This window comes from Thamnophis sirtalis, unplaced genomic scaffold (assembly GCF_051295495.1).
Source record: "Thamnophis sirtalis isolate CommonGarterSnake01/CBP01778 unplaced genomic scaffold, rThaSir2_p1.2 scaffold_12, whole genome shotgun sequence".
Classification (NCBI taxonomy): Eukaryota; Metazoa; Chordata; class Lepidosauria; order Squamata; family Natricidae; genus Thamnophis; species Thamnophis sirtalis.
The window spans coordinates 22,306,191-22,319,754 of record NW_028261392.1 but is presented as its reverse complement, the minus strand read 5'-3'; the positions used below and the strand labels follow the sequence as shown (position 1 = coordinate 22,319,754).

The window sequence follows — 13,564 nt, the reverse complement described above, 5'->3', positions numbered from 1 at the left end:
GGCAGAGGGTTGCAGGAGGCCATCGTATCTGAAAATGCCACTCTAGCCATATCACCCTGCCCCCCCACCCTGATGTGGCCCTCAATGGAATCGAGTTTGACACCCCTGTCCTAGAGGATAGTTACGCCAAGGGGTAAAGTGATTTCTCAATCTCGCCATTCTAGTGGATCTTCACACCTTTGTGCCCCTTTACATTAATTTTACTTCTTCCTACCGAAAGCAAATGGGGACTTTGCAGACAAAGCTATTCTAGAATTAACAAAAATGGAAGCAGTATTAGATGAATGAAGAGATTTTTGAGTCCAAATGAGCAAAGCCAATGTAATTGAACCTGGATTATACCAAGTAGTGGGAAGAAACCTAACCAACCCTAGGAAGTCTTTAGTGAGACCTTGATTCTCCCCTTTTCATTTTAGAATTCTTTATAGAGATTTTATTTTTAAAAAGAAGTTTTTTCTATGTTTGGTTTTTGACTCTTTTTTTAAAAAAATGAATGTGCTAGAAAAAGAAATTTTAACAATGCAAATTCAAAAAATATTAGTAGTAACAGAGAAAATTGAGAAGAGATTGGAGAATATAGAACACAGAACAGTAAAATTTGATGGAAAAATTGAGGATGTTTATCAAATGAAGAAAGTGGAGGACAGAGTTCTAAAAATTGAAGAAAAAAATGAGCAAAGAGATAAGAAAATTGTGGATACTGACAGTAAACTGAGCGTGATTGGAAATGGCAAGAGTGGAATATGGAAAGGGGAGATAAATAGACTGGAACTCTATCCCAGATTTCAAAGTATAGAAGAAGAAAGAGAGAAAAATTGATGGAAGTAAGGAGAGAAATCTTAACAGAAGCACCAGTGATAATCAAAGACAAGCTGATGGAATGAGCAGATGGAGGGTTTCGAGTTTTCATAACATATGAAATAAGCAACAAGTTGTGAAGTGAAGTCTATACAAGACTTATCAAGAAAGTAATCAGAATACTAATGCTACAAATGGCAAGAGATATAAGACTGCATTATTACTGGAAAGATACAGGTTGATATAATGAAAGTTTATAATAAAAATTAAGTTAAACTTAGTTAAATTTAGAGTATTATGTATAAAATGAAGTGATAATAGTTATAGTCAAATAAATGATTAATAATGATATTAATCATTTATTTGACTATATGTGTGTGTGTGTGTGTGTGTATGTGTGTTTTACAATGCTTGATTGATTGTTTTTTCTCTCCATTTAAGATTTTTTTTCTTTAAGTTTGGAACATAAAGAAGATATAAAGAGGAATATAAAGAGGGCTGTAACAACAATATGTTGTAGGGAAGTAACTTTACTTTATAAAATTTACAAAGCAGAGTTACAGCAAACCCCCACCGACCACCATGAAAGCTGGAATGCCCACTAGTGGACAGTAGGGACCAGGTTGACTACCACTGGTTTAGTACATCCCAGCAAGTCACCATCAATTATATGGAAGGCTGACATGCTGCTGCATGTTTCACCCATGTATTACATCTACCAATTAATCTGCTACACTGTGATTTGGCCAGTTTGTCAAAGAGTTGTAAATGCATCTAAGTTTCCTCTGCTTCAACATTTCAGATTGTGGATACTTTCAGTGAGATGGTTTTTTTTTTCATTGCCTAGACATGGTGAAGGCTGCCACTTTTTGATAATTGCACGTGGGATGGGTTCCTGCCAGCATTACTATAGGTTCAGCGTGCAAAATGTTTTGTGCACCTAAAAAGGTCTGTCCGTGCGCACAACATTAGAAAAGGGGGAAAAATATCATTTTTTCAATGAAGATTGTTCTGCGCATATGCAGAACAGAAAATCAAGTTGGCACCACCGAGGATCGAACCGGTTTGGGTGTGTGTCCGGCCGAGTTACTACCTACTTGGCTGAACCGGTAGGAACCCACCTCTGAATTACTCCTAAGAACAGCAGGAGCAGTATATAAATTTAGAAAATCCGCACATTGGCAAAATTTCCATTTTTGATTGCAAAAGCTGGTGTGGCCTTTTGCAATTGACAGATGGGAATCCATACATACACTACCACACTGATACATCACACACTCCCTGGTTCTTGGACACAACTTGATGCACATGAAAGCCAACACTAGCTAAAGAATTCGCACCTGTGATTTCACATGGTGCTTATATAAGCATTATAAACATGAAAGGTTTTCTGCGACGATGCCTTTCAAACAACAACAACTCCCTATCCCATGTCCTTGGGAAGGACTTGATGGCAAACTCTGGGTTTGGTGTCCGGCCCTGGTAGAGGGGAGCCACCTGTCAAACCTGGAATTTGCCATACTTGGAGGGGGAAGGAATCCCTGCACTGGTGATGGGTGGTGGGAGTCTGGGGCTGCAGCGGCAAGCATCTATTCCATGGAGTGAGTCAAGAAGCAGCTGTTCAGCAGGGAGTGAGCCAATGATCAGCTCTTTGGCAGGGAGTGAGCTGATGATCAACTGTTCAGTAGGGAGGTGGGGAACTGCGAGACCAGAAACCTGCAAGGATTCTAGGTGGGGGTGATAAGCATCTGAGCGGCAGGGAGTGAGCTGACAATCAGCTGTTCGTCAGGGCAGTGGATCAGCGAAGGGCATCTAATCGGCCCAGCCAATGAACAGCTGAGAGGGATGAGGGAGGACTGCGGCAGCGGAAGGGCGTGGCTCGCCTGGTTGAAATGCACTGGGAGGCAGAAGCTCCCAACACTGACTTTACGTTTGGTTTTGGAACTCATTGAATGCCAGAGTCCAGCTCATTAAATCCAGTAAGCCCCAAAACACATGGCGTCTTATTGCTGGTTAAGGTCCAGAGCTCCGACCATTGAGACTTGATAGTTGGATAAAAAATGCCAGATCCAGTCTAAACATCTGGCTGACTGTGCAATGAACCATAATAATTATATGACCGACACTCAGCATATTTTTTTAAAAAGAGAGTAATAAGAATGTGAAGGCTCAACCTAAGCATTAGTTTTCAAAAGCAATCTATAAATCAGATTATTTTGCAAGGAGGGGGGGAAAAAAGATTGCTATGCGAATAACATTAGATGTCATTTGTCAGCAAAATCAGCAATATGTTAATGGGTATGAAAATCAAGAATAAGAATACCAGAGCTTACACCATGTTGCATTGTCCTCCAGATAGTCCTCTAGGAAGCAGGAGAGAAAAGAAAAAAGAGGGAAAAATCAAGATAAAGTGTTAGGTTACAGGAAGCAGAGAGCCGCAAAAAGGATAATGTATCAGTATCAGCAAACTACAAGTAGTCCTTGACTTACAACAACTCATGTAGCGACTGTTTGAAATTACATTGGCACTGAAAAAAGTGACTTATAAACCATTTTTGCACTTATGACCATTGCAGCATCCCCATGGTCACGGGATCAACATTCAGACGCTCGGCAACAACTGGTTCATATTTATGACCGTTGCACTGTCCCAGAGTCACATGACCCCCCCTTTGAGACCTTCTGACAAGCCAGATTCATTTAACGACCGTGTTACTAATTTGACAACTGCAGTGATTCACTGCACCGTGGCAAGAAAGGTCATAAAATGGGACAAAACTCATTTAATAAAGGTCTCATTTAGCAACAGAAATTTGGGGCTCAATTGTGGCCAAAAGTCGAGGACTACATGTACTGTGAATGAAGTTTAATTATGCATGCTGTTATGGACAACATACACATATCCAATCAGACTTTTGTATCAGAGTTGATATTCAGCAGGTTCTGACCAGTTCTGGAGAACCGGTAGCGGAAATTTTGAGTAGTTCGGAGAACCGGTAAACCCCACCTCTGACTGGCCCCACCCCCATCTATTCTCTGCCTCCAGAGTCCCAGCTGATCTGGAGGGAATGGAGATTTTGCAGTATCCTTCCAATGTCATGCCCACCAAGCATGCCCACCAAGCCATGCCATGCCCATCAAGTCACACCCACAGAACCGGTAGTAAAAAAAAATTGAATCCCACCACTGTTTTGTACTACGCTAAACTCTTTAAAAGCATTTTAAGTGCATGTTTTTGTTTTTTTCTCTATTTAATTTTAACTATTGAATGCAAACCCTGTCTATCATATTATAATTGCCAGCATTACTAACCATATCTTTGCCATTCATTGCTCCTGCTTGGTTCAGTAAGTCTGATCCTACTGGAATTTTCTAAGACTCTCCAACCATAAATAGGCATTAAAAAAAAAGACTGAAAATTTCTATGAATATTTTGCTTTCCATACTAATTTTATATAGCAATAGCACTTAGACATATACACTGCTTCACAGTGCTTTACAGCCCGCTCTAAGCAATTTACAGAGTCAGCCAGGGGTGAAATGCTACCTGTTCGAACTGGTTTGCCCAAACTGGTAGTAAAAAATGCTACCGGTTTGGGCAAACCAGTATTTCCAATGATCAGCTGTGACACACAATTTATATTAGCTAGAAAGCAGGATTGTGGTGGCTCAGTGGATTCCCCCCGTAACTGTTCTACTTACATTTGCTGGCGTGCTTGGTAGCAGGCTCTGCCCACCTGCCCGGACATCATCACATCCGTTTTTGACGTGTTCATGCGCAGAAGGTCCTGCGCATGTGCGGAGGTGGCATGTGTGAGCGGAGCGCGCCTTTCACATTTGCGAACTGGTAGCGAAGGTAAGTAAATTTCACCCCTGGAGTCAGCCTATTGCTCCCAACAATCTGGGTCCTTGTTTTACCGACTTCAGAAGGATGAAAGGCTTAGTCAACCTTGAGCCAGTGGGAATCAAATTGCTGAACTGTTGGCAGCTGGCAGTCGGCAGAATTGCATTCTAACCATTGTGCCACCAGGGCTCAGTATAAATGGAACATGTATGTGTCCTTGCCTTCTACTCATGCAAGCTGGAAGGCGCATGCATGTGCTCGCCCACAATCTCCATGCGGTCAGCAGAAGTAGCCTGCAGTATTGCATTCTAACCACTGTGGCACCACAGTTCTTTATGCCACATATAACTTGAGAGACTTTTAGATCCGTGCCCCCCCCCCCAACCTTTTGGGCACCAGGGATCAGTTTCATGGAGAAAGGTTTTTTCCGTGGACCGAAGGGGGTGTTGTTCCACGTGGTGCCTGCATTCTGTGGCTGGGGCTTGTTTGCACGGCCCAGTTTATGACATGTTGCGTCCCAGTGCGTGTCCACCGACCGGGGGGTTGAAGATCCCTGTTTTAGATGATATTCTGATGCTTTGATGATAAATATATTTCTCAGTTGATTTTAAACACTCCATGCTACTTTGCGTTGGAATGTATAGGTAATCCTTGACATACAACAGTTCATTTAATGACTATCCAAAATTACAACAGCACTGAAAAAGGTGACTTACGACTGTTCTTCATACTGACATGACCATTGCAACATCCTCAAGAGATCATGAGATCAAACCTCAGAGTCTTGCCAATGGACTCATATTTATGACGGTTGCAGTGTCCTGGGGTCATGTGATCCTTTTTTGTGACCTTATGACAAGCAAAGTCAACAGTGGGCACCAGATTCATTTAACGGCCATCTTACTAAATTAACAACTGCAGTGATTCACTTAACAACTGTGGCTTTAAAAGGTTGTAAAAGGGGACAAAATTCACTCAACAAACGCTTTGCTTAGCAAAGGAAATGTTGAGCTCAGCTGTGTTCATAAATGGAGGACTTCCTGTATTAGAATGAACCTATAAAATCCAACTTGACAGCATATGATAAAAGCGAAAGACCATTTCTTTTTAAAGTCGTTTTGTTAGGGCTGTTTCTGTCTCAGTCATTAGTTTTTGTCCTTTTCTTCAGTATAAACGCAATCCTCTCCTCAAAAAAAAAAAAGAGAGTAAATAATCAAAATATTACTGATTGAAACCTGTTTATATTGGCCTATATTGTTATTGAAGAGCCAAATACTGCTGATTAATTGCATAATTGTTTTTACCGAATTTAAATTCTAGATTGCCCATTTCACTTATATCCATTATGGAACAGAAGATGATGTATATGACATTTTCACAAAAACTCCCATCTACTTATTCACCAGACCTTTTTCTACTTAACTCCATGAAGATAACTACATCTCATGTTTCTTAGATCACACTTAGACCTGATACCAACTGGACAGCGAGACTCATAAAATTATTTGTGGTCCAGATCTGGCCTATTTATGTTGTCAAAGTGCTGGGAATGAGAGCTTCAAATTAGAATTAGAATTTGAAAGCTGAGATTCTTGGCTTTTTTTAACTCTTAAAACCCAACAGCTTATTGAATCATATGACTGAGGTTTGGCTTAACCAGCCAAATGAAAGATTCATATGCAGAAATAAAATTCCTCTCTATTGCAATATGCTTTGGGCAACAACAAGAAAGGAGAAACAGCAGATTCTAAATGGACATTGCAAATTAAGGCTTGATATCTCAGACTATTCTAGCAAAGGAACCTTTAAGCTTTCTTCAAACTCAGATTGACACTTTACCTCAGACAAACTCTTGAAGTGGACCAAATAAAAACATACCAGAGGTGTCAAACTCGCATCGTCACAGTGGTGTCACATGATGTATTGGGACTCCCCCCACTCACTAAACCGGGCATGGGCATGGCCAGCACATGGCACATCCGGCTTGCGGGCTACGAGTTTGACAGCCTTGGTCTATAGTGAACCCGCAGTAATTCTCCATATTCTTACTAATTAAAATGAGAAAGACACAAGTGAATGAACTTGAATTATTATACAGACATCAAATACCATGTTATCAGTGGTGGGATTCAATTTTTTTTACTACCGGTTCTGTGGGTGTGGCTTGGTGGGGTTGGATTGGCTTGGTGGGCGTGGCAGGGGAAGGATATTGTAAAATCTCCATTCCCTCCCCACTCCGGGGAAGGTTACTGCAAAATCCCCATTTCCTCCCGATCAGCTGGGACTCGGGAGGCAGAGAATAGATGGGGATGGGGCCAGTCAAAGGTGGTATTTACCGGTTCTCCGAACTACTCAAAATTTCCACTACCGGTTCTCCAGAACTGCTCAGAACCTGCTGAATCCCACCTCTGCATGTTATCCATCTGTCTGTTCTGCTCAGGTCTTCTGTAGGTGATAATGTATTAAAGGGGGTGCATGTGAGAGTTAGGATCCTATCTCCTTGTGTCACTCCCAGTGTTATTCAGTGTCTCTAGGGCCAGGGTGTCAAACTCATGGCCAACGGGCTGGATGCATCATGAGCCGACCACGCCCAACCCCTGGTTTAGCGAAGGGGGGAAAAGTTGTGATACATCACGTGATGAAAAAGTGACATCGCGGGTTTGACACCCCTGCTCTAGGGAAACTATGCAATATCATAATGGAGAGTAATCCTAAATGACATTCCATGCATCCATTCATTTGGCTGGGTGGAAGGGTGGGGAAAACAACTATGTCCATTATCTCTCCATGTGCATTTTCATATGTCCAAACCTTACAAGGTTACTCCATGAGCAAGACCTCAAAGGCCCCTTCCAGCCCTACGATTCTAAGTGCAAAGTAGGGCATTCAAAGGCAAAACCTGGAAACATTAAGAGTGATAGGAAGAAAGAAAAAAGGGGAAAAAGTAGTCCTGATGTCATATCTGTTAATCTACTGTGTTTCCCCAAAAATAAGACAGGGTCTTATTTTATTTTAACCCCCAAAATAAGCCCTTGGCCTTATTTTTGGGGAGGTCTTATTATTTTTGAGATACAGGAGGTGGCGAGCTTAGTCACCTCATGGCTACTGCTGTGTTGCAATATTTCCAGGGGGTGTATTTTGGAGGAAGGGCTTATTTTAGCACATGCGCTCAAAAGCACGATTGGGTTTATTATTCGGGAAGGTCATATTTTCAGGGAAACAGGGTATGCAGGAAAAAACCCCACATTTTTCTGCCTTTGTATGTGTATGTGTGTGCATGTACCTTTGAGGCAGTCTTGACTCATCCTTGATTAATCCCATTATTACTTGGTGAGACTTTCAAAAGTGGTAACCCCTTTCCTCCTTCCTAGGGCCCAAGGTCACCCATCTGGCTTTGTGCCTATGGTACTACTGGAACTCATGGTCTCTCAGCTTCTGGATTGGTATCCTACCCACCATAACAAACTAACACCTTTTCCTGCCCTTTCCTATTTCCCATTGTTGGGCCTAACATTTCTGATAGTTTGCTTTCTATCAGACTGAAATCATCTCTCTCTCTCTCTCTTTCTCTCTCTCTCTCTCCCCCTCTCCCTCTCCGTCTCCGTCTCTCTCTCTCTATTGAGGGAGGAGGGCTGGAAGCTTGATTAGAACAGAATAGAATTCTTTATTAGCCAAGTGTGATTGGACACACAAATAATTTGTCTCTGCTGCATAGTATCTTGTAGAGAATGTGCAGCTTAACAACTGACAAAGGCAAGGGGCCTTTTTAACAGCTAACTTTATGACTGTTGCCTTTATCATTTCTTTCACGACCAATTTAAGATCTTAAAGCAGTTTAAAATCTGGAAATCTGAAAAGAGAAGGGAAAACATTCCCTTTCTGTTTCTCCAATTGCTGAAATTGACACGCTTTATCTGTGCTTTATCTTTGTCGGAGGCTGGTCCTTCCAACCTAATTGTCTTCTCAGAAGGTTCAGTGAAGGTCATCTACAGGTGAACGGTATTTTTTTTTCCTTATTTGACCTCAACAATCTGAAAATCTCTGTCCGAGGTAGTCAGCTAAATAACATTTTAAAAACCATTTTTAGTTCGATCTCAAACATTCATGATTGATAGCAGTTTCCCCAATCAGGTGTCCTCCAAAAAGGTTGGTTTAAAGCTCCCAAGACATCCCAAGTCAACATGAAATAGTACCAGGCTGAAAAATGCTAAAGATTCTGATTTATGAAGTAGGATTGCATAAGTATTATTTCTACTGTGCATTTTTTCCCATCCCTGTGTGTATTGATTTCTTTATTGGTGTGTTTTTATTACAGGTTTCAATTGATTTATTATGCCTCTACTTGTCTCTTTGAAGATGTTTTATTTGCACAGAAAAATGATCAATACATTCATAAGTAAACATGAACAGCAAGCTTTAAGCTTGCCCCTCGTAGCCTATCCCAAAGAAAAATGGAAAAATGCAGCTAATTGGGAAGACTATTCATCTGTCTGCTGTTTCTGCAGAAATGCAAAAATGAATCTGGTAGAGTCAGGGAGAGATAAATGTTCCCCTAAAATTTAATGGCATTGCACAGAATAGATGGTCTTGCAGTGAGATTTGCTGAGGGCTGAAGATCCAAGAATCTCTTTACAATTTCTGAGATCCTGAGTTCAATCAGAATAGGGCTGGAAGGGACCTTGGAATTCTCCTAGTCCAACCTCCTATTCAAGACTCTATACCTTTCAAACAAGCGGCTATCCAGTTTCTTCTTAAAAACCTCCAGTGACGAAGCACCTACAACTTATGAAGGCAACCTGCTCTACTAGTTAATTGCTCTCACTGTTGGGAAGTTGCTCCTTAATTCCAGGTTGCTTTCTCCTTGATTATTTTCCATCCATTGTTTCTGTCCTCTGGTGCTTTAGAAAAATAAGTTGGCCCCGTCCTCTTTGTAGCAGCCCCTCAAATATTGAAATACTGCTATTGTGTCACCCCTAGTCCTTTTTTTTCACTAGACTTGCCAAACCCAAGTCCTGCAACTGTTCTTCCTATGTTCTAGTCTCCAGCCCTTTAATCATTTTAGTTGCTCTTCTTTGCACTTTTTCTTGAAGTCTCAACATCTTTTTGTAGAATGGTGAGCAAAACTGGATGCATTATTCCAGGTGTGATCTTAGTAAGGCTCTGTAAAGCGATATTAATACAGTAGAACCTCTGGTCACAAAGGCTTCTGACTACGACCAAATCGGATTCTGACCAAAAAATTCACATTTTTTTTTTCTGCAGCTGATTTCTCCTTCCACATCATTTTTTTAAAGCACCAAATTTCCAAAATTAGGTTTGGGTCATGACCAAATTGGTTTGTGACCAAAGTTACGGAATGGATTATGGTCATGACCGGAGGTTCTATTGTACGTGATTTTGACTCTATGCCTTTGTTTATACAACTAAGGATTGTTAGTTTTTTGGCTACTGCCACACACTGCTGTTGCTCTAAAATGTTTGTCCCCCCCCCCAATCTCAGCCCACTCCTTAATATAAAATGCTTATAGCCCAATTCTGCACAATTACCCCATCCAGTGGTGGGATTCAGCCAGCTTGCACTTATTCAGGAGAACTGGTTGTTAACTTTCTAAGCAGTTCGAAGAACCGGTTGTTGGAAGACATCTTATTTTGTTTTTTTCCACTGAACAGGGCTAATCCTGTAAGGAAGGCAGGAAGGAAACATTCTGGTGTTGTTTCTAGCCTAATCTTTATTGCCCTGCTTACGGAAACTGCCTCTCTGGTTAACCCTTATTACATTGTAACAGCTAAGGTGAAGTGTCCATCGACCTGAGTGACGTTGAGTTGGTTGACCATGCCTACACAGTCACATGAGTCTCTTTGAGAGTGGGCGGCATACAAATTAAAGAAATCAAATCAATCAATCACATGACCACTGCCTACCCAGCTGGACATTGGGGCAGAGAACCAGTTGTTAAATTATTTGAATCCCACCACTGACCCCATCCCATAATGTGGCACACCATAAGAATTTATGATACTTCAACTCACTCTTGTTGGCTGAAATATCTAAAGAATGTATTGAAGTTGGTCTATTTGGGTTGGCCTTTTTCAGCTTTCTAAAATGCATTTTAAAAAATCTCTCCTTCCTTGCTGGAGAACAATTTAATGGCACTCTTGCGAATGTCCCCGGTAGAGACATGAAAGGTTCAAATTCTATTTTATAGCTTGGGTTTGAGTCTAGCAAGGTCAGACAGCATATTAGGAGTGTATTTTTATATTGATAAAACATTTTGGGGTAGTTTTTTTTTTTTTTTTTGCTTTTCCCCAAAGGACCTTTTCTTTTTTAATTTAATGCTGCTAAAGTCAAGCTTTTTGGAGTCGTTCTCCATCATTTTGGAGAGAAAGAGCTGAACCAGTGGGTTGAAACAACAAGGAAACAGATTTAGGGTAGATATTAGGATGAATTTTCTGATGGTAATTGCTACCAATGGGTGAAAGAAGGGATAAGCTGTTTCATGTTTTCGTTCCAGCTCTTCAAAGAGACTGGATAGCTCCCTGTTCAATATATTGTATGAAATTCTTCACTCATCATGGATTGGACAAGATGATCTGAGATATCTCTGATTCTGTGGTTTGGTACAATGGTTCCAAGAAGGCAATGCTCTCCTTGCATAAGCATGAAAACAATGCTACCTATCACATGCACTTACAATGCACCTCTGCAACTCTTTATTGAGTATCTAGAGGATAGAATAGAACAACAGAATTGGAAGGGACCTTGGAGGTCTTCAAGTCAATCCCACTGCATAGGCAGGAAACCCTATATCATTTCAGACAAATGGTTGTTCAATCTCTTCTTTAAAAATTCCAGTGTTGGAGCATTCACAACTTCTGTAGGCAAGTTGTTCCATTGATTAATTGTTCTGTCAGGAAATTTCTTACTTTTGGTTGCTTCTCTCCTTCATTAGCTTCTTGTCCTGCCTCCAGGTGCTTTGGAGAATAGCTTGACTCCCCCTACTTTTTGGCAGCCCCTGAGATATTATAGAACAATGCTATCATGTCACCCCGAGTCCTTCTTTTCATAAAATTAGACATATCAAATCCCCGCAACCGTTCTTCATATGTTTTAGCGTCCAGTCCCTTAATCATCTTTGTTGCTCTTCTCTGTACTCTTTCTAGAATCTCCACATCTTTTTTACATCATGGTGGCCAAAACTGGATGCAGTATTCCAAGTGTGGCCTTACCAAGGCATTATAAAATTGTATTAACTCTTGATTCTATTCCCTTGTTTATGGAGCCTAGAACTGTGTTGGCTTTTTCGGCAGCTGCAGCACATGGCTGGCTCATATTTAAATGATTGTCCACTAGGACTCCAAGATCCCTCTTGCAGTTACTACTTAAGTTACTATTTTTAAAAAAGCCTTAAAAAGCCTAACACCCCCCCCCCCCCCGTGGTGGGATTCAGCCAGTTCGCACCTATTCGGGAGAACCAGTTCTTAACTTTCTAAGAGGTTCAGAGAACCGGTTGTTGGAAGAAATCTTCTTTTGTTTTTTCCCCACTTTACAGGGCTAATCCTGTAAGGAAGGCAGGAAGGAAACATTCTAGTGTTGTTTCTAGCTTAATCTTTATTGCCCTGCTTACAGAAACTGCCTCTCCGGTTAACCCTTATTACATTGTAACAGCTAAGGCAAAGTGCCCATCAACTTGAGCGACGTTGAGTTGGTTGGCCATGCCTACACGGTCACATGACCACTTAGCCCCGCCTACCCACCTGATCATTAGGACAGGGAACCGGCTGTTAAACTATTTGAATCCCACCACTGCCCCCCCCCAAAGAATGGTTGTGGTGGTGGAATTTTTTTCTAAGGGGTAAAAAAAGGAATAAACCACAGTTGAAGACTGATTGCCAAACACCATTCCCTATGCTTAATGTAGTTATAAAACAAGGTTTCTTGTCTTAACTGGTATGAAATGTGAATTCCTTAATTAAACTTTATCAGAAAGAGATGCATTATGCATATGGACACTTAACAACAATAAGTGCTTATTTAATGATGAGCAGAGCACTAAAATGGAATCTATTGTAAAGTTAATTGGGAATTGAAATGATTGCACTTTAATGTGACAAGCAGGGGATTACTTATTTCAGTAGTCGGTATGTGCAATTTTCTCCCAAAAGGGGGAAAAAAAATCTGTCAAATGGCTCTTCTCATGTTTTCTCTTAAGAGTAACATATTATGTATTGGAAATGCATATTTTGCAGCTACACTGCTTTAAGCCTGCCACCTGCCCCATCTGGCCTTTTGATCTCTGATTGATCCCTCAATTCATACAATGGCCAAAAGAGGGATGAAGAAGAAATCTGACATGGACTTTGTGGAAGGGATTTGGAGCCAGCTGCTCCAAGGAACAGCCTGGCCTACCCAAAGGCTGTGGAGCAAGTCGGAGCTCCTCACAGCTCTCTTGCCCATTTGTGAATGACTGCGAAAAAGAATATGTGTCTGAAAATTGCACACAAAAGATATATTGGTGTCGTTATGGTGTCATGTCTTTCCTTTGGCACCTTCACAAAATCAGTGGGAGGATCAACTTTCAAAATAATGGTCTTTCAATTTCAACCAGAAAGAGGTGAAACCAGGTAGTCCTTGGCTTATGACCACAATTGAGCCCAACATTGACGTTGTTAAGTGAGAAATTTGTTAAGTGAGATTTGCCCATTTGACCACCTTTCTTGCTACATTTGTTAAGTGAATCACTGCAGTTGTTAAATTAGTCACACAGTTGTTAAGTGAATTTGGCTTCCCCATTGACTTTGCTTGTTAGAAAGTTGTAAAAGATGATCACAAGACCCCGGGGGACATTGCAATCATCATAAATGTGAGTTTGTTGTTAAGTATCTGAATTTAAATCACATCGATGAGGATGCTGCAATGGTCAT

The 13,564-nt window shown here is 41.0% G+C and overlaps 1 protein-coding gene across 2 annotated transcripts in view; it reads right to left on the bottom strand.

Moving 5' to 3' along the window:
- Positions 1-13,564, bottom strand: part of GPC6 (glypican 6) — a 905,632-nt gene that overhangs the window by 59,385 nt on the left and 832,683 nt on the right. Inside the window, exon 7 of one of the 2 annotated variants that reach the window (XM_087726482.1) lies at positions 3,132-3,161. The exons of the other annotated variant lie outside the window; for it this stretch is intronic. Coding sequence (XP_087582608.1) covers positions 3,132-3,161 — 30 coding nt within the window. The remainder of the gene's footprint in view (positions 1-3,131; positions 3,162-13,564) is intronic. 2 annotated transcript variants of the gene reach the window in all.